This window comes from Sesamum indicum, linkage group LG5, assembly GCF_000512975.1.
Source record: "Sesamum indicum cultivar Zhongzhi No. 13 linkage group LG5, S_indicum_v1.0, whole genome shotgun sequence".
Classification (NCBI taxonomy): domain Eukaryota; kingdom Viridiplantae; phylum Streptophyta; class Magnoliopsida; order Lamiales; family Pedaliaceae; genus Sesamum; species Sesamum indicum.
In genome coordinates this window covers 874656-895150 of record NC_026149.1, presented here as the reverse complement: position 1 = coordinate 895150, position 20495 = coordinate 874656, and the positions used below count along the sequence as shown (strand labels likewise).

General features: G+C 35.9%; 1 protein-coding gene and 2 long non-coding RNA genes across 3 annotated transcripts in view; all 3 read left to right on the top strand.

Moving 5' to 3' along the window:
• The window catches only part of LOC105161476, a 4406-nt gene extending 2425 nt beyond the window's left edge, over window positions 1-1981 (top strand). The window contains exon 4 of the long non-coding RNA XR_002287071.1: window positions 1817-1981. This is a non-coding gene — a long non-coding RNA (uncharacterized LOC105161476). The remainder of the gene's footprint in view (window positions 1-1816) is intronic.
• On the top strand, window positions 11053-15573 carry LOC105161475. The gene is made up of 3 exons (XR_002287062.1): window positions 11053-11193; window positions 11284-11529; window positions 15280-15573. It is a non-coding gene; the product is annotated as an uncharacterized LOC105161475 (long non-coding RNA).
• The window catches only part of LOC105161474 (E3 ubiquitin-protein ligase PRT6), a 15097-nt gene continuing 13643 nt past the window's right edge, over window positions 19042-20495 (top strand). Inside the window, exons 1-2 of the mRNA XM_011079176.2 lie at window positions 19042-19360; window positions 19908-20492. Of these exons, the coding sequence (XP_011077478.1) occupies window positions 19283-19360; window positions 19908-20492 (663 nt within the window). The 5' untranslated portion in view covers window positions 19042-19282. The remainder of the gene's footprint in view (window positions 19361-19907; window positions 20493-20495) is intronic.

Sequence of the window (20495 nt, the reverse complement as noted above, 5' to 3'; positions counted from 1 at the left end):
TCTTGTTGGGTTTTCTTCATGAGCTTGTTTTGAAACTTTTTGTTGTTATACATTTAAAATTATTGTATGAATTTACAGAAATCATGTTGGTTCATGTTTAACATCTTATGTTTGCAGGTGTATCATAGAAAAATATCGAAAAATCTATATTATCCAATTATGAGTTATTTTATTTTGTGGACTTTGGGAAATTAAATACTATGCTAAAGCGTAGAGCGGTTGTCTAGATGCCAATTAAAAATTTTTAAGAAGATTTTGTGAATTTTGAAAATATACGTAATCTCAAACATTTGATAAATATTTTTTAATGAACAAATTAATACTAGATATGGGAATTTTTTTAGTTTTATTGAGTAATCAACCATAGTATATTTCTAAAAAAAATTATTTTCTTTTTTATTCTTTTACTAAAATTTATTTTTTCTTGTCAAGTGCTTTGTGTTATCAACTCATGTTTTCAAAATCAGTATCAAAATGCACTAATTTCTTTATGATAAATTTACGAAGTTTGAATTTTTTGTGCAATTTTAATAAGTATATAGATGTATTTCATTTACTTGTTTGTGGATAAGTGCCTAAAAAAGTCACATGTTTTTATTTTCAAAGAAAATCATTAATTGATTTTTATTGTCATTTAAAGCAGTTTTTGTATTCTTGGGAACCCTTTGAAGTTTGAAGTGCATTCGATTTATTACTTTTGAACAAATGAAATTTTTTTTATTATCATTTAAAGCAATTTTTGTGTTCTTAGGAACCCTTTGAAGTTTGAAGTGCATTCGATTTATTACTTTTGAATAAATGAATTTTTTTTTTCTTTAGAATTCCAAAAAAGTGTATAATTAACTTTTTTGTTGTGATAAATAATTGTATTGATAATACTTAAAGAAATACATGCATTACCTATATTGCTACTCGCCAAGATGTGGGAACAAATCTTTTAAGATGAAAGGTGTACAAGTAATTTAAAAATAAACAATGAGATTGGCATCTAGACAACCGCTTTACCGTGTAGTGTATGATATTTTATTTCTGAAGTTCAAAAATAAACTAATTTGTGGTTGCATAGTAGTGATTTTCAATAAATTTTACTATGATACACCTGCACAGTTTGGATGTCGACATGGACAAATATGGTGTTTCTGTACAATTTGTACAAAACTTTTAAATGTATGACAATCAAAAGGTTTTGAAAAAGCAAATTGGATAAAACCTAACACAATGAATAATTTGGGAATAAATTAACAAAAATAGTGGAGGATTATCTCCCCTTTAGGCGTCAACTCCGAATTACCTTGCATTCTTCACATTTAAACTGACCTCAACGTTCATAATCCCATTACTTCCGAGTTAGAATGTTGAGAATGTGAAGATTTCATAGAAATCACGTACATTTTTTGGATTTGAAGTATACAAAGAAAAAATGCAATGGTTTCACCCTTTCTTGAATTTTAAAATATGGAAAAAAAAATCGGTGGAGGATAACTAGATAGGGACAAAGGTTGCGTCTTTGGTTAGAAAAATGGTAGAGAGGAAGAGATAGATACATTAGGTTATCATGTGGTTCTAGATAGTGTCAAAAAGCACATTCTTTTTAGCGGTCAATGTGAAACAATTGAGTGTTTGAATCTCCTACTTCAATTCTTAAATTTCCCCGCACAGTTTTTAACGAGATGAAGTTATTTTGGCAAGCACATAATTGAAAAACCAAATACAAACTCTAGAGCCTTCAATCGTAATAGATGTGTATAGATAGATACATTATGCATTTTGCTCCTTACATACTTTAAACGATACTGATATTGTTGATTATGTGCAGGGTAATGCTAGTGAAGATGATCCCCACAAGTGTTAGCCAAATGATCTAGTCGTCAACTTGCTTCACAATAACACACTAGCTTTCATGAACAAATTTGACCTATTGTAAATAAAGAATACTTTGTTTGTAGTACTTTTGGTCTTCAGTGGAAAAAGCCTTTGTGATTTAAGTTCCTCTTTTTATTTTATATTCTTTCAATTTTTAATGTGACGCAACACCACTTACAAAGTATTAGACATATGTTTATATGACTTAAACATGAGTAGTGGAAAGAGAGCATTATTTATCAAGCATATCAAATAACTTGTTGCGCTGGATTCAAGAAAGTAGTAATTGCAAGAAACAAGTAAAAGATAGTGTTGCACCATCAAAGTGTAGTTGATCTCGTTGTGGCTGAGTTCACCACATCAATGAGGGTTCATGTAATTATTATGGCATAGCTCAACTTATTAAGCAAGTACGGAACCAAATAAAGCAATCCCTATAATTCATAGTTGAATAGAGAAATATTAGACAATTTGTAGTTCAAAGCAATTAATTTAAGCATTTCATTTACATGCATAAACACGGCAAACAACTAATAATAACCTTGAATACACTTAAAACATGGATCTTCCCATTGGACCTCTCATTCACCAGCCTCTGTCCTGTCTTGTTGTGATCTCTGCAATAATCTATTTAACCCAATCATGTCCATATTTATGGGTTGCAGTCAAAAGAATATTCTACAAGAAAAGCATTTGCTCTGCAGACCCACGAATGTAAGAATTTCCTAATGTGTATCCCATCACTCCACATATGAGAAAGAGATTGGTAGAACCTGTTGAATTCAGCTCAAGCTCCATCTCCTTCACAGATTGCAACATCTTTTTCTTCTAACTCTGTTTCTGCTACTCTGATTCTGCAGTGAAGAAGTCGTGTTTTTCCTTGGTTACATTTTTATTAGTTGTGCTTTACACTTTCATTAGTGGCTTAGGTGGCAACTGATTTGGAATCTGAGTTGTTATTTCTGTTTTAGTTAGTTACACAGTTTCTTATTCACCGCCTTTGTATATGTATTTAAACTGAAGTTGTACCAGTTCTCGTTGAATGAATTAAAACACAACTTCAGTCCTCTCCATTTCTTGCTCTGTAACCCAGTACCCATGGGGCTTATGCCTAATTTTATCAGAACCAGGAAGACATAGAATGGCAGGAATTCACTCTTCAAGGGAAGATGAATGACTATTCTATTTTTCTGAATGTTGTGTAAAGAGAAACTTGGTAATACAGCTGAGAATCTTGTCATAATGTTCAATTTGAAAAGAAAGTACCATTAAAATGAAGCCATAATTTCATTTGGTGAAAAGAACATATGTCCGCGAAGCGAGGCTTGTACGCAAAACCCAGGGAGAAACTCTGAAATAATGCCTTATTTTCCAGTCAAGTTACCATCTTCAGAATATCTATTGCAGTTGGACGAGTCTATCACAGAGCTGTTAAGTTGTGAAGATTTATTTGAAGAAGAAAATGATAACCTGATTCAACTTAGAAATCCCAAGTTGAGTTGGAGAAGGATAACCCGATTCAAAGTTGAGTTGGAGAAGGATAACCCGATTCAACTTAGAAATCCCAAGTTGAGTTGGAAAAAGGATAAGTCATGGCTATATATATACTACTCTTATTAGCATTGTTTTGTAGAATAGAGCAAAGTAGAATAGAGTAGAGAGAAAAGAAAGAGTTGAGACGAGGGTGAGTGTTGTCTTTCACGTGTGGTGAAGACTTGCATACAAGTGTGTGTGTGTTGTACTCCTCAATTTTCCTCCTCTTTGAGTGTTTTCTCCTGGCTTGGTATCGCCCCCAGACGTAGGATTTATATCCAAACTGGGTTAACAAATTCGTGTGTCTTTTATCGCCTTCATATTCCACCTGTTATCCATCTTAACCCGATCCATTTCCTAACAACTGGTATCAGAGCCTGGTTCAAGGAGTTAAGATGGAGGGAAAGTTTCCAGTCGAACGGTTCAATGGTTCCGACTTTGGGTTTTGGCGTATGCAGATGGAGGCCTACCTGTACGGGAAGGACCTGTACGAACCACTTGCAGAGAAGTCCGAGAAGACGAGTGATGAAGAATGGAAGGTGCTCGATCGAAAGGCGATGAGCGCAATAATCCTGTCGCTCTCTCGGAATGTCGCCTATCATGTGAAGGGAGCAAAGAGCACGAAGGAAGTTCTACAGACTCTTGCCGATATGTACGAGAAACCCTCAGCAATGAACAAGGTTATGCTGATGAAAAAACTATTCAGGTTGCAGATGGAGGAGAGGAAGTCGGTGGCCGATCACCTCAATGACTTCAACCAACTCACGACACAGCTGGCGTCTGTGGATATCGTGTTTGACGATGAGGTAAAAGCGTTAATTTTGCTTTCATCTTTACCTGACAGTTGGGATGTGGTTGTTACTTCGGTGAGCACTTCGTCTGGGAAGGAGAAGATGAAGTTCGACAACATCAGGGACATGATGTTGAACGAGGAAACCCGTAGAAAGCAAACGGGTGGATCATCTGGCTCTGCACTACATACAGAGTCCAGAGGGAGACCTGACACACGGGGTAAATACCGTGGAAGGTCAAGGTTAAGGTCCAGGGGGAAGAACAAGGGCAAGAAGGAGATGGTGTGTTGGAACTGCGAGAAGCCCGGACACATGAAAAGCGAATGTCGGGCGCCAAAGAAGGAAAAGGAGGGCCGGACAGCGAATGCCGCGACGGAGGAGATCACGGATGCACTCTTGTTGAGTGTGAGCAGTTCTTCCGATGATTGGGTTGTGGATTCAGGGGCCTCATTCCACTCATGCAGCAACAAAGACATCATGGAGCCATACACCTCAGGTGATTTTGGCTTAGTTTATCTTGCAGATAACAAACCCCTCAAGATTGTAGGAAAGGGAGATGTGCGGATCAAATCAACGAATGGGTCATGCTGGACCCTACATGATGTGAGACACATACCAGGACTGAAAAGGAACTTGATCTCAGTCGGACAGCTGGATAGTGATGGATTCCACACGACGTTTGGAGACGCGAAGTGGAAGATCAGTCGGGGAGCAATGACTTTGGCTCGAGGACTAAAGTCGGGAACGCTCTACATGGCGGGAGGATCCCGTTCAAACATCCCCTTTGCAGGAACTGTATCGCAGGCTAACCTGTGGCACAATCGCTTGGGCCACATGAGCGAGAAAGGAATGAACGTGCTGAAGTCGAAAGGACGGTTGCCCGAGTTAAAATCGGTGGAGGTGGGTCATTGTGAACACTGCGTGTTCGGAAAGCAGAAGCGGGTGAGCTTCTTGACCACAGGAAGAACTCCGAGGAAAAAAAAGTTGGAGCTTGTTCACATCGATTTGTGGGGCCAGCACCAGTGTCATCTCTTGGTGGATCAACGTACTACATGACATTCGTCGATGATTCCACTAGAAAGGTATGGGTGTATTTCTTAAAAAGAAAATCTGATGCCTTTGATACATTCAGGAGATGGAGGGCACTAGTGGAAAATGAGACAGGTCTACAAGTGAAATGTCTCAGATCGGATAATGGTGGCGAGTACAGCAGTGAAGGTATCAAGAATTACTGTGCCGACCATGGAATCCGAATGCAGAAAACAATCCCGGGGACACCTCAGCAAAATGGCGTTGCAGAGAGGATGAACAGAACACTGAATGAGCGTGCGAGATGCATGCGATTGAAGAGCGGACTACCAAAGATGTTTTGGGCAGATGCAGTCAATACGGCTGCTTTCTTGATCAATCGAGGGCCTTCTGTCCCGTTGAACAACAGGATACCAGAAGAGGTATGGAGTGGTAAGAAAGTGGATCTTTCTTTCTTACGTACGTTTGGTTGTTCAGCCTATATTTTGAACGATGATCGGACTAAGCTGGATGCTAAGTCGATTAAATGTACATTCAGTGGGTATGGGACTGACGAATTGGGGTATAGATTCTGGGATGATCAAAATCGAATGTTATATTCAATGAGGATGTAATGTACAACGACAGGAAGGTAAGCCCGGACGATGACAAGAAGGAAAGGGAATTTGTTGATCTCGACATTTCAAATTCCGGGATCATGAGACCAGCAGATACGGATTCAGTGGGAGTTCAGACGGACGAAACCGAACAAACGGAGATAGAGCCAGAACCAGTATCGGAGGAACCGATTACTGAAAGCAGCACACCCTTGGCACTGGGTCGAGAACCGAGGCTGAGAAGGGCCCCAGATAGGTACTCCCCCTCTCTTTATTACTTGCTTTTGTCTGATTGTGGAGAACCCGAATGTTACGCAGAGGCAGTCAATGATGTCCACAAGAGCAAGTGGGAGCTTGCGATGAACGACGAGATGAACTCGTTGAAGAAAAACAACACATGGGAATTGTGTCAGCTCCCAAAAGGAAAGAAGGCCCTACAGAACAGATGGGTCTATCGGGTTAAGGAAGAATCAGACGGGAAGAAGCGGTACAAGGCAAGACTCGTAGTAAAGGGATTCCAACAAAGATACGGTATTGACTTTACTGATGTTTTTACACCTGTTGTCAAGTTAACTACTATTCGTCTTGTGTTGAGCATGGTAGCGGCAGAGAACTTGGAGTTACAACAGATGGATGTAAAGACAGCCTTCCTACACGGGGATCTTGAGGAGGAGATATACATGGTACAACCAGAGGGGTATAATGGAGATGATCAGCAGGTGTGTCGCCTGAAGAAAAGCCTGTATGGATTGAAACAGGCTCCGCGGCAGTGGTACAGGAAGTTTGACAACTTCATGCTAGAGATAGGTTTCTCTAGATGCAATGCTGATCATTGCTGCTACGTGAAGAGGTTCGATGAGTTTTTTATCATTCTACTCCTGTATGTTGATGACATGTTGATAGCAGGATCAAATGTCAAGGAGATCAATAGGCTCAAGGATCAGTTATCGAGGAAGTTTGACATGAAAGATCTTGGCGAAGCAAGACAGATATTGGGCATGAAAATCACAAGGGACAAAGGTATTGGTAAATTATGGTTATCTCAATCTGATTATATTGAGAAGGTATTATGCAGATTCAAGATGGAAAATGCAAAACCGGTTGGAACGCCATTGGGAAATCAGTTCAAACTATCCAACAGTGATTCGCCCCAGACTGACTCCGAACGTGCAAAGATGAGAGTCACACCGTATGCCTCAGCAATTGGGAGCCTGATGTATGCTATGATCTGTACTCGACCGGATATAGCACATGCAGTGGGAGTAGTTAGCCGTTTTATGAGCAATCCAGGAGTGATGCACTGGGAAGCTGTGAAATGGATTCTTAGGTACCTGAGGGGTACTAAGGACCGAGCATTGGTGTTTGGTAAGGGCAAGCTTACCTTGTTTGGGTTTGTTGACGCTGATTTTGCAGGGAGTGACTATGACAAAAGGAGGAGCACTACAGGGTACGTGTTCACATATGGCGGTACAGCCGTATCCTGGGTCTCAAAGTTGCAGAAGGTTGTCACACTGTCCACGACGGAAGCTGAGTACGTGGCAGTTACTGAGGCAGCTAAGGAGCTCATTTGGCTGCAACACTTGTTGGGTGGATTAGGGAAACCTCAGGCAGATGTGATTCTTCATAGTGATAGTCAGAGTGCGATCCATCTGGCAAAGAATCCCGCGTTCCATTCGCGGACAAAGCACATCGAGATCAAGTACCATTTCATCCGACAACTTCTGGAGAAGAAGGCACTGCAGCTGGAGAAGATCCAAGGAGAAAAGAATCCTGCGGACATGCTGACCAAGGCGGTTGCGATGGAGAAGTTGAAGCTGTGTACGGCTTCGACTGGCCTTGATGACTAGAGTGGACAAACCCGGCGGTACCAAGAAAGAAGTGGAGAAAAGCTAATCAATCTTCAAGTGGGAGATTGTTAAGTTGTGAAGATTGATTTGAAGAAGAAAAGGATAACCTGATTCAACTTAGAATTCCCAAGTTGAGTTGGAGAAGGATAACCCGATTCAACTTAGAAATCCCAAGTTGAGTTGGAAAAAGGATAAGTCATGGCTATATATATTCTACTCTTATTAGCATTGTTTTGCAGAGCAGAGTAGAATAGAGTAGAGAGAAAAGAAAGAGTTGAGACGAGGGTGAGTGTTGTTTTTCACGTGTGGTGAAGACTTGCATACAAGTGTGTGTGTGTTGTACTCCTCAATTTTCCTCCTCTTTGAGTGTTTTCTCCTGGCTTGGTATCGCCCCCAGACGTAGGATTTATATCCAAACTGGGTTAACAAATTCGTGTGTCTTTTATCGCCTTCATATTCCACCTGTTATCCATCTTAACCCGATCCATTTCCTAACAAGAGCGAGCCAATGACAGAAGCATCACTGTCAAACAAGGATTAAGTGGCATTGTGTATACTTTAAAAGAAAAGAAGGAAAATACTAAACCATCACCCCTTGTAGTATCTTACCATCCATGTCACAGAAGATGTAGCCGAATTTTGGTTTTCTAAAATGGAGACTGCTTTTTGTCTTCCTGTCTTTTGACACGTCAAAAACATGATTTTCTCTGTGATATCACGAAAGAGAGAAGAAGCCATACTATGTTCTCTGTGGAAATTAGTTCTCACACGCTGTTAATAGTTGTGTGAACAGTAGAATACATATACATGCGGGAAAGAGAAATGGAACGTCCAGCTATGCTTGCTAGCTCAGATCAGCTAACGAACCATCTCCTTTCTCATCACAACAGTTTTGACATGTGTATGGTACTATTTTCATATTCATCTTTCAGCCCCAAGTTAACTCGACGTTGTTTTTCCACTAGAAGAATCATCCGATATGCCTTATTAACACTCGACAATGGACCCATAACCAGGATTCGGGTATAGACATGATCATACACGTCATAACAAATAATAAAGATGACGACACATTATACTGACGTGGCAATATAAAACACCAAATGTAGGCCAAAAAAATCACCACAAAATTTTACTGAACAAAACTACTCATTGACCGTGTATAATTAATTTACCACATGAATAGTAGATTTAGTAAATCATATAATACACATTGCAACAATGACTTTTCCATAATTCCCTACAAATGTGTTGTACCATCCTTGGCAATTTAAGAGATTTTAGAAATATAAGGCCTATAAACCTATTGTTGAGATTGGTGATACATAATTGAAATTAAATTATATGTATATGGAATCCATTTTGTATTTTCTATGTGCGGACACTAAATTTATTATGATGCTCTATAGCAAGTTCAATATATAGAAAATTGTAAGTTTTACGGATTACACATATATTAATGATTGAATTCAACTTTAGGTAAACTTATTCTTCTTAAACAAATTAAATGAAACTACAGTTATTAAATATATAGACGGATACATTTATCAATAATGATTTTTCCTGAGTCATATATATATAGAAATTTTCCAAAAAAACAACATAGCAACCACAAATTTAAAATTTTAATTTAGTTAACAATTAGGCAGTAATAAAAATAGCAAATGTCTAAATTAAATAAAATCCTTTTGCCAGACCTAAGTACCCCCGTTTAATGTAATCTTTTTTGCAAGTTGTACAATTTAGTGTCTAAATATATATATTTAAATTGATGGTCAAATTTGATGTTTCAGTATATTGTATATGTATATACATATTTTATACATACTTTTATTATTTTAATAATATATATCTATATTATATGAGTATATATATATATATTTTAAGAGTTTCTTTTTTCTCTTGTTCATTTCATTTTAGTAAATTATTTTATGGTTGGCGCTTAACGAAGGACTCTTGAAGGATCTCGGCGATCCGACCCGGATACTGAACGGGTTTACCATTATAGCAAATGGAGCGGGACATTTTGTTATTTTTGCAAATTACTCTGATATATGACTATAAATATAAGCATAGAATATGGGAGAATTTATTTAAAAAATACAGAAAAAAAGAAAAATTAGAAAAGTAATGTGTTTTGGAAAAATTTAGAAAAGTAAGTGGCACCGCAGTTACTCACCGCGATGCCACAATTTTTTATTTAAAAAAAAAAATTCTCTATGTCACCGCAGTGCTCAACCGCGATGACATTATTTTAAAAAAAAAAAAATTAATGTGTCACCGCGGTGACAAATTTTTTTTTTTTTTTAAAAAAATATTTTATTTCACGACGAATTGCGGTCAAATTTTCGTTGAAATTTCGGCATCATTATGGCGAGTTGTCAACTATCAAATATACCGTTCGACTCCTCTTGATGAGACGAACATTTCCCCCCAAATAATTTTAAGTTTTATCAATCGTAAATAATAAATTTTTAGCACGAACACCGCACCTTTCGGCCGTCGATTCGCCGCCACCGGAGCGACCCACGATCACGAACCACCACCATTGGACTCGCCTCGACCTAATGGTTCTAACAAGACCAACCTAGTTCAATTTTATTAAATATTTGTTGAGACATGAAAATTTGAAAATTTTTCCGCCGAAAATTTGTTTTAATAAAATTATAACTATTTTAAAACATATGTATTTTAATTGAACAAACAAATACTTGATGAAATTGAGCAAGATTGGTCTTGTTGGAATCGTCTGGACGAAAGGATTCGAACGGCTATGGTCTTAATCTGTGATTCGTCCTGACGGTGGAGAAATGGCAGCAAACAGCTTTAGCGCGAATTTTCGGCAGAAAAATTTTCAAATTTTCATATCTTAACAAATATTCAATAAAATTGAACTAGGTTGGTCTCATTAGAACCGTTAGGTCGAGGCGAGTCCAGTGGTGGTGGTTCGTGATCGTGGGTCGCTCCGGTGGCGGCGAATCGATGGCCAAAATGTGCGGTGTTCGTACTAAAAATTCATTATTTACGATTGATAAAACTTGAAATTGTTTGTGGGGAAATGTTTGTCTCATCAAGAGGAGTCGAACGGTATAATTGATGGTTGACAACTCGCCATGATGGTGCCAAAATTTTAACGAGAAGTTGACAGCAATTAATCTTGAAATAAAATAATTTTTTTAAAAAAAAAAATTTATCATCGCGGTGACACATTAAATTTTTTTTTTTAAAAAAAACAATGTCACTCGGAGACATAGAGAAATTTCTTTTGTAAATAAAAAATTGTGGCACCACGGTGAGTAACTGCGATGCCAGTTACTTTTCTAAATTTTTCCAAAACACATACTTTTCTAATTTTTCTTTTTTCCTCCATTTTTTAAATAAATTCCCCTATAATATGAGAATCACTCTCACAACACACAGACGGTAGAAGAACAGTCCACTCTTTCTTCTCTTCTTTCCTTTTCCTCTAATTTCATTCTTTTTCCACTTCAGGGACTAACAACATCTCTCCCAATTTCTGAACGAATGGATTGAGTAAGTTTCGCAATTTCTCTTTTTCCTGTTATAGTTTATTGCTTTCTTGTGTCAATCGAAATTTTACTAATGGTTCTAGTATCCTTTCAGAATCCAAGATTCACTCAAGAAACGGCTGATAACAGATGATGAATTCGACTGGAAGTTACCCCCAATGAAGGACCAATTCTGAGGGGATAGAAAAAAAATCAAGATTCCAACGGTGAAATCCTCAAGCATGTTGGGGGGGTTGACTTGAGTTTCTCAAGAAATGACTCGTCAATTGCTTGGGCAACCCTGGTAGTTTTGGACATTTCTACTCTTGAAGTCGTGCATCAAGATTCCTCCAATATTAAGGTTCGAATTCCTCATGTTCTTGAGAGGTCTTATATATGAACTCCATTTTCTTGTTTTCAGTTTTATTATTCTGATTCTTGATATGGTACAATTGATTGCTCTTCTTGTGAATTATTGTGTTCCATGCTTCTTGGTGAAATAACCAGTTTTTTTTCCTTCCCTTTATTTTATTTATTTTTCTTTTTCATGTTTTCTTCTGGAATTGCTAAATCATTGGTATAATTTTGAAATTTATGGATGCTTGCTCTATTTACAAGAATAATGTGTTGTGGCCATTGTGGTTGATCCTCCATTTCCCACTATTAGAGGTTTTATTTTCATAAGTTTGCCCTGTTTTTCCTTGTCACATGTGATGAAATTTTCAAGTAAAACTACATGTTTTGGGATCGTTTTATGTGAGATTTAATTTCTGGTGTCATTCTTTTGCGATATCAAGCTTTCTGTAACTTCAGCAGATTCTTACTTTGAATTGGAGAGTCACATTGCGAAATCTTTAACTCTTGTTTGGCTTGCTTTTGATTCGTCTTGACAAATTTGGAGTTTCTAGAAACTCTATTTTCTATCAGTTTTCTGGGTGTCGTCTCTTTGTGAATTTATTGTATTATAGGTATGGAATGATTTTATGGTTAGAAAATGTGGGTTACCACGCCTCCGGATGGTCATGGTTACTGTATTTTTCCTTAATATACATGGTTACTGCAGCTCCCTTTCTATGGATTTCATTGTTATGCCACTATTTGTCCTTACTGAAATCATTGGAAAGTCTGCAGGCTTTGTATTGGCTTGTCATCTTGGGCTGTTGGTTGATCTTTCTACCATTGGGATAGGAAAGACAGTGAGTCTTGGCGACAATATAAATGCATGCATGTTATGCTTCAAAAACGTTACTTACTAGTTCTGCATTTTACCTGTGTGAATGTGATGCCAATTATTTTGTTTCCGTGTGTGAGGTCGTGTTGATGGTTTTACGCAATCTAGAATAGGACAAGTGTCTGAAGCTAATGGAAAGCCATGTAGTGATATATTCACCTTGATCGGCGACTCTGGGTCTTAGGAGTAGTAAGTAATGCCTTTGCTTTTCCTACTATTATCTTTGATATCAATCAGTTTCACCTATCTCTGTTTTGATGCATACATGTGATTCTCTAAACTTTGACAGATTGATGTAAGAGGTTGGACCGTGTCGAACTTTACTAAGTATTTCTTTACCCCCAGCACATGCAGCATACAATTATAAAAGGATACCACCTTACTTGATATATCATTTTCTAGTAATACATGTAACATGCATTTATTTGGTTCTTCATGTGAAGTATTAGTTAGTATGTAACATGCATTTATTTGATTCTACAAGTGAAACGTATTAGTTAGTATAGGTGATCTATAATCGTTTGTTAAACACTTAGGAGCTAGGGTTTATTGGTTAGCGAGTTATGTGCGAACTAAATGGCTTCGTTTCATTAAGGATTGTGCGGGAAACAAAAGGGTTAATTCGGATTTAAACGCTCAATTGAAACACATGTTGGTTGCTAAAAGTATGTTTTTTGACGACATTCTGGAACCTAATGGTAGTTGTATCTTCATTTTCCTCTCTTCATGTTTCTAACTGAAAGGTAACCGATGCCCAATTAATTCTTGTCTCTCGATTTTTTTCCCATATTATGAAATCAATAAAGGGTGAAACTATTGAATTTACACTTTGTAAACTACAAAACTCAAATTTAATGCACTGATTTCTGTGGAAAGCCCTCACTATCACCATTTGATTTGGAAATAATGGGATCATGGATTTTGAGGTTGCTCAAAATGTGAAGGATGCAAGCATCAAGTTTAGACTTAAATTGGAGAATGAACCTCCTCTTTTTGTGGATTTATTCTTAATTCATTTATTGAGTTGGGTTTGCTTCATGCGCTTGTTTCAAAAGAATTTGTTGTTATACATTTATCATTCTTGTATGAATTTACAGAAACCATATCGGTTCATGTTGCTAATCTTTATCTTTGCAGGTGCATTATTGAAAAATATATTGGAATATCTATATTATACAACAATGAATTATTTGATTTGTGAACTTTTGAAATGAAATCCTATGCTAAAATGTACAATGCTTGTCTAGATGCCAATTTAAATCCAAGATGAGTTGGTAGTTTTTTGTGAAATTTTTGTAATGTCAGATTGGTAGATGATTTTTAAAGAATATAATGTTTTGGTAACTTAATAAATATTGAAATGGAGAACTTTTTTACTTTTACTGATTACTAACAAAACTTAAGTTTTTTTTTTTTACAAAAGGATTTGTTTTCTCTTCTCAAGTGTTCTTTTTTTGCGCACTGCTGTTTTCAAAATTAGTATGAAGTGTTCTAACTTCTCTTCAAAGAAAATGAAAGATAAATAGACAAAGTTTCAAATGTATTTAATCAATTATTCATGTACTTCGGATAAAATGCATGAAATGTCGCAACTTTTGACTTCCAAGAAATGTGTTAAAATTTTTATTTCTGTAAATAATAACTGATTTAAAATATTTTCTGTAGTTCTTTGGAAAACTTAAGATGCACTTTGTTTCCTAGTTTTGGAAAAAACTGGATTAACTTTTGGGTTTTCAAAGAAGTGCATAAAATATTATTAACTATGTTTGTGTGAAAAAGCTTTTTAAGATATATATCCACAGGTATTCTGAAAATAAAAAAAGAAATGTGTTAAAATTTTTATTTCTGTAAATAATAACTGATTTAAAATATTTTCTGTAGTTCTTTAGAAAACTTAAGATGCACTTTGTTTCCTAGTTTTGGGAAACTGGATTATCTTTTGGGTTTTCAAAGAAGTGCGTAATTAATTTTACTTGTGATAAATGATGATATAAGATGTGTATTATTAACTATGTGTGAAAAAGCTTTTTAAGATATATATCCACAGGTATTTTGCAAATAAAAAATAATTGGCATCTAGGCAAATATTTACAATTTAGTATGTGCTTTTTCATTTTTGAAGTTCACAAGTGAATCAATTTGTGGTTGTATGACAATGATATTCCAATATATTTCACTATGATGCACCTACAAAGTCCAGATGTCAATAATGTGGATATGGTGGCTTTGTAAAATTTGTACAAAAATTTTAAATATATGACAAACAAAAGTTTTGAGAAAGCAACATGCGAACCTAACACAGTGTATGAATCAAGAATGAATCAACAAAAGTAGTGGAGGATTATCTCTTGTTTAGGCCTCAACTCTGAAGTCTCTAGCATCCAACACGTTTAAAGCTGTCTCAAGATTCATAATCACATGCCTTCGAAATTAGAATGGTGAGAATGTGAAGGTTCCGTAGAAGTTAGGCATTGGATTTTGTAGTGTACAAAGGAAAATACAATGGTTTGTCATTTCTTGATTTTTAAATATGAGAAAAAATTGGTAGAGAGGGAATGGATAGGGACAAAGGTTGCTTTTCGTTAGAAAATGACAATGAGGAAGAGATAGATACACAACTTTGGTTCTGGATGATGTCAAAATGCATTTTTTTAAGCAATCAATGTAAAACAGTTTTAGTTGAGTGTTTAAATTCCTATTTCAAACTTTAGTTTCTCGCATCGTTCTTAGTGGGACGATGTTATTTCGGTAAGCATAGAACTATAAAACCAAATAGACTCTAGAGCCCTGAGTCTTAATAAACGAGTATGGATAGACCATAGATTGTTATAATTGTGGTGCACGTTACTGTTAAATACTCTCGTCTTTTGTTTTCTTCAGGCTGACATTAGATTGCCTTCGAAAGCATGGCTTAAGTTAATATCGATCATCGACTGACGTAATGGAAGTGGCAGATCATACAACTCCAGTGACGTTGATATCAAGAAAAGAGTTTCGCCTGACAAACCTGTCTTGAACTTGCTTCATAGTGAAGAACTTGTCTCGTATTGTCTTCCGAGTATGAGCCTCATGGGTTTTCGAGGCTTTTGTTTATGTAAATTAGAACACTTTGTTTATAGAACTTCGGCATTCTCTGTATTATTTTTTTAATTTAGGCAATAAAGATTGTTATTTTTTTCTGACCCAAAGAAGTAAAACTTCTGAGTTACACATTGCTATTAAGCATAAACCTCTTTTAGAAATATGAAATTTATATTGAACGACAAGAATAGAAAATTCAATAAAATTGAGAAATATCTTAATTTTCATAAGGTAAGAATATTAAAATAACAAAGAAAATACATAAATTTCGAGGAATTGTATGCATATAATATTAATTATGTACTTCAATAATATTTACATATAAAAAAATGTGAGTTCGCGAGCTCACGAACATAAAGAATCATGTTATAGTTGAGCTCAAACGCATAATTTGCAGTGAAAACATCTTTTATAAGTCATTGTAGATATTGGAAAAAAATAATTGTGAGAAGTGTCTCTATTATCTTCACTCTTTATATGTTTACACACTTACACTCACATACATAATTGATCATTACCTATAACCTATCGATTGCTTGCTTACCTCTTGTCTTGTCTCCTCCATTCTCTATTATGTTTGTCTTTGTCTGCCTCACACACATACTCCAAGGAACTCTTTGTGCGCCACGAGAAAAGTTGGAGCACAACACAATAAAGGAAGCAATATAGATATTATGGTTCAACTCCATTCAATTTTAGATTGTAGTTTATAATTTTGTATAAGCTCTAACATATGTTAATTTTTACTTTGTTGATGGAACCAATACTAGAGAGAGACTACTTCTACAGGTGTTGGAGGGTTAATGATGTGCTCTTTCCAGAGCCACTCAATTTTAATTTTTCGGAACCACCTTTGCCACCCCTCCAGCACCAACATCACTACAAGTATCTTTACAAGTGCAACATGCATGATATATCTTTTTTTTTCTTTGTTTTTTCTTAAATATATATATGTGTGATCATCGCTCTTCTTCATTTGTTTGGATATTTAATTTTAAATATAAATTTTCATAAGAAGTACTAACTTAAAATTGATAACTACTCAATCTTGAAAGTGTAATCACAAGCCCTTTGTTTTTCCCTTCGAATTTTGAAATAAAGCTTTTCAAAAAAACTCAAAATTGGCTTTCTCAATTTTTTACTTTTTGTATGGGGTTCATCTATAGAAAAAATTCTTTCTTTTCCATCTTAAGACTCTCTCTCTTGTGGGGTGGGGAGATACAGGGTTCGATGTATGGAAAAGATTCTTTTTTCTCTATCTTAAAATTCTCTATCTCTCATACTTTTTTTTATACATATTGGTGAAGAGTAGTGAGTTGTGAAGAGTTAAATGCTCATCCAAACATGCAGCATACAATTATAAAATGAAACCACCTTATTTACCCCCAACATATTGGACCGTGTCGAACTTTACTAAGTATTTCTTTACCCCCAACACATGCAGCATACAATTATAAAAAGATACCACCTTACTTGATATATCATTTTCTAGTAATTCATGTAGCATGCATTGATTTGGTTCTTCATGTGAAGTATTAGTTAGTATATTTATTTGATTCTGCAAGTGAAACATATTAGCCAGTATAGGTGATCTAAATCGTTTTTTAAACACTGAGGGGTTAGGGTTTATTGGTTGGCGAGTTATGTGTGAACTAAATGGCTTTGTTTCATTAAGAATTGTGCATGAAATAAAAGGGTTAATTCGGATTTAAACGCTCAATTGAAACACATGTTGGTTGCTAAAAGTATGTTTTTGACGACATTCTGGAATCTAATGGTAGTTGCATCTTTCTTCATATTTCTAATTGAAAAGTAACCGATGCCCAATTAATTCTTTTCTCTCGATTTCTTTCCCATATTATGAAATCAAAAAAGGCTGAAACTATTAAATTGATAATTAATAGTATAATCAACCAGATTAATAACAATATTTCAACAGATGCACTCAGCAATCACAAAGCAATATCTAAAGGACAACAACAATATCTATCATCTCAACAGTTAATATGCCAAATCTTAAAAACTTATAAATTACTTCTGCCTTAAATCTTTTCCACTACAAATTGCAGAATCAATATACCCAAAGAAAAATCTTAACAAAAAAATTTTGAAATGAAAAATCTAGGTGATGTTAAGAAAATCCTTGGTACGAATATTGAAAGAAATAAAGAAAAATCTACAATCCTCTTAAATAAAAAAATCCTACATTCAATCTATCTTGAAAAAGTTTTCTATGGCAAACTCCAAATCATCTTCTATTCCCCTAGCTGCTCATTTTCATCTAAGCTAGGATAATACCCTAAAACAGAAACTGAAAAGCAGAAAATGGAAAATGTTCCTTATTTAAATGTTATTGGGTCTATTATGTTTCTTATGGTTTGCACTAGACCTATGTAGCCTATGCCATCAATTGTCTAAGTCCAAAAAATATACAACCAAGCCCAACTATTATAATAATCAGAGTTATAATTATAATAACATTAAAATAAAGCAGAAACATAAAAAAAATCAGAATAAACTCAAAAGGCTCAAGGAGCCGAGATTAGGGGGGACGAAACACACAACCTCGACGCCGGCAACCCACCAACTAGTTGCACCAAGAACCACAGCCACAAAGGCTCAAATCACAAAGACCCCATCTCAAAAGACTCTCGATTTTTCTTCGTCAATCACTCTCTTTTTCTTATTTATTTTTCTTGGATCAAAAGAAATTTATACCGTAGAAATGTAGGAGAATGAGGGAGATTTGGATGGTGGAATGTGTTTCCAAAGCATTGAGAAATGTTGGTGAAGAAACAGAGAGTGGAAGAGAAGACGAAGTGCAACCAAGGATGAGGGGAGAGAGAGAGTTGAAGCAAATGAACGTTGGTAGGGTTTAGTTGTTTTAATGGGACCGAGTTGGGTCGGGGCTTGGGCCAACCACTGGTGGGTTGGGCTTCAGGGCTTACCAATAAATCAGAAGATATTATATTAACAAATGGCAAGTGCAATGGTTGAACAAACATAGCATTCTTTAAAATATATGGATAATATAGTTATTTATCAACTAAGGCATTTTTAAAAAGGAACTTTTCAAAACAATTAAATTTAATTTTAGAGTCTAACTATTTCGACAAATACCCTCAACTTTTGTGTCTAATACAATTAAATTTTTTATCCTATAATAAAAATTTGTACAAAAATATAAACCCTTGCAAACACTTTTAAATTGTTGAATAAATAATAGTTGAAATCTAACAATCGTTGAAGATTGAAATGGTAAGTAGAGAGTTTCTTTGCAAAAGCTATATGTATATTTTGTGTACTATCTATTTAGTTATCAAAAAGTAAAATGTTAAACATTTCTGCTAATTGGGAAGATAAAAGAGTAGAAGAATAAAATGAAATAAAAATCAAAGAGAAAAGGAGTTCGGAGTATAACGCTATCCGAATGCAGATATAATCTTTAAAGATAATTCCCGAGAGGTATACGCTAAACCGTCATTTGACTGTACAACACATACAGCTATACGTCCAAACACAATGAATACAGAAAATAGAAAAAGGGAATTCAACACATTTAAAAAGCTAAACACACAGCTATACTTTGAGAGAGGGCGAGAGAGAGAAGAAATTGCCGCAGTACGAATTGAAGATCATCAAAAATTTCCCTAGGGTTTTTGATAATTTCTCTCACGTTAATCTTAAGATTGATGCACTTGTTTACACCTATATGTGCGCGCGCGTGTTTGTGGAGTGAGACTGAGCTTCAGCCCTGGAGAGTGGAAGCTGTGGAATCAATAAGTGTTCTTGCATCGATTGGATGAGGAAAATGCTTCGGATGGAGATTGATTCGCCGTCTGAATCCGTTGCTCCATCTCATTACGATCTTATTATTCAGGTTGATATTACTCTGGAAGTACAATTTGGAGCGCCGTAATTTTCCCGATAATTTTAGTGATGGAAGTTTCTGTTCCTCTCGAATTGTATTGGATTTGTATAATTATTTTTACTCTTTCCTGTGAAAAGTCTGGAGCTCTCTGAGTATGAGAAGTGTTCCTGAATTGCGCCTCAAAGATTTAACATGGATAATTAAAGAAGCCAATTTATTCATTTTAAATTTGGATGTTGAAGTTTCTGCGAAGCTTGAATTGTCATAGTTCATAAAAGTTTTGTTATATTATTTTATTTCTCAATTCTTGTGGTATATGTGTATTAAAAAAGGAAAAAAGTTAGAACTTCTTGTATAATGTCGCTTGATAGATAGAGTAAACAGAATAAGATGTTAATGTATGTAATTGAAGGTTTCTACAAGACTCAATTTAGCATTTATTTCAGTGAGTTGCTACTTTTTTCTCGGGAAGCTACTTTTCCACTCAAATGTGTTAGAAATTGAGAATTGTTCTGCAATGTGGATTGAAACATATAATACAAATTCCTTCTTGCAGAGGCTTTCACAGCTGGGGATTCCTGATCTCAGCTTGAATCAAGGACAGCGTGGTTTAGTTGCTTTTGCAAAGAGTAACAGATTGCATATTCGACAGCTGGTGTCTGCTATCCTGCCTGCAGATGAGGAGGAAGTGGATGAAGGCGTATTCCATGAGAGCATAATTTGGTTGAAGTGGTTGATGTTCGAAGGTGATCCTGAAGTAGCATTAGACCACCTGGCAAAAATGAGTGCTAATCAGCGAGGTGTCTGCGGGGCTGTTTGGGGAAACAATGATATTGCATACCGCTGCCGGACGTGTCAGCATGATCCAACATGTGCAATTTGTGTCCCCTGTTTTGAGAATGGAAATCACAAGGACCATGATTACTCTGTAATCTATACGGGTGGTGGGTGCTGTGATTGTGGCGATATCACTGCATGGAAACGTGAAGGATTTTGTTCAATGCACAAAGGCGCGGAACAGATTCAACCGCTTCCCAAGCACATTGCGGATTCTTTGGGGCCTGTTCTGGATTTATTACTTAGTTATTGGAAAGACAAGCTACTTTTGGCAGAAAGTGTTTCCGAGGAAAGTCCTAGAGATGTT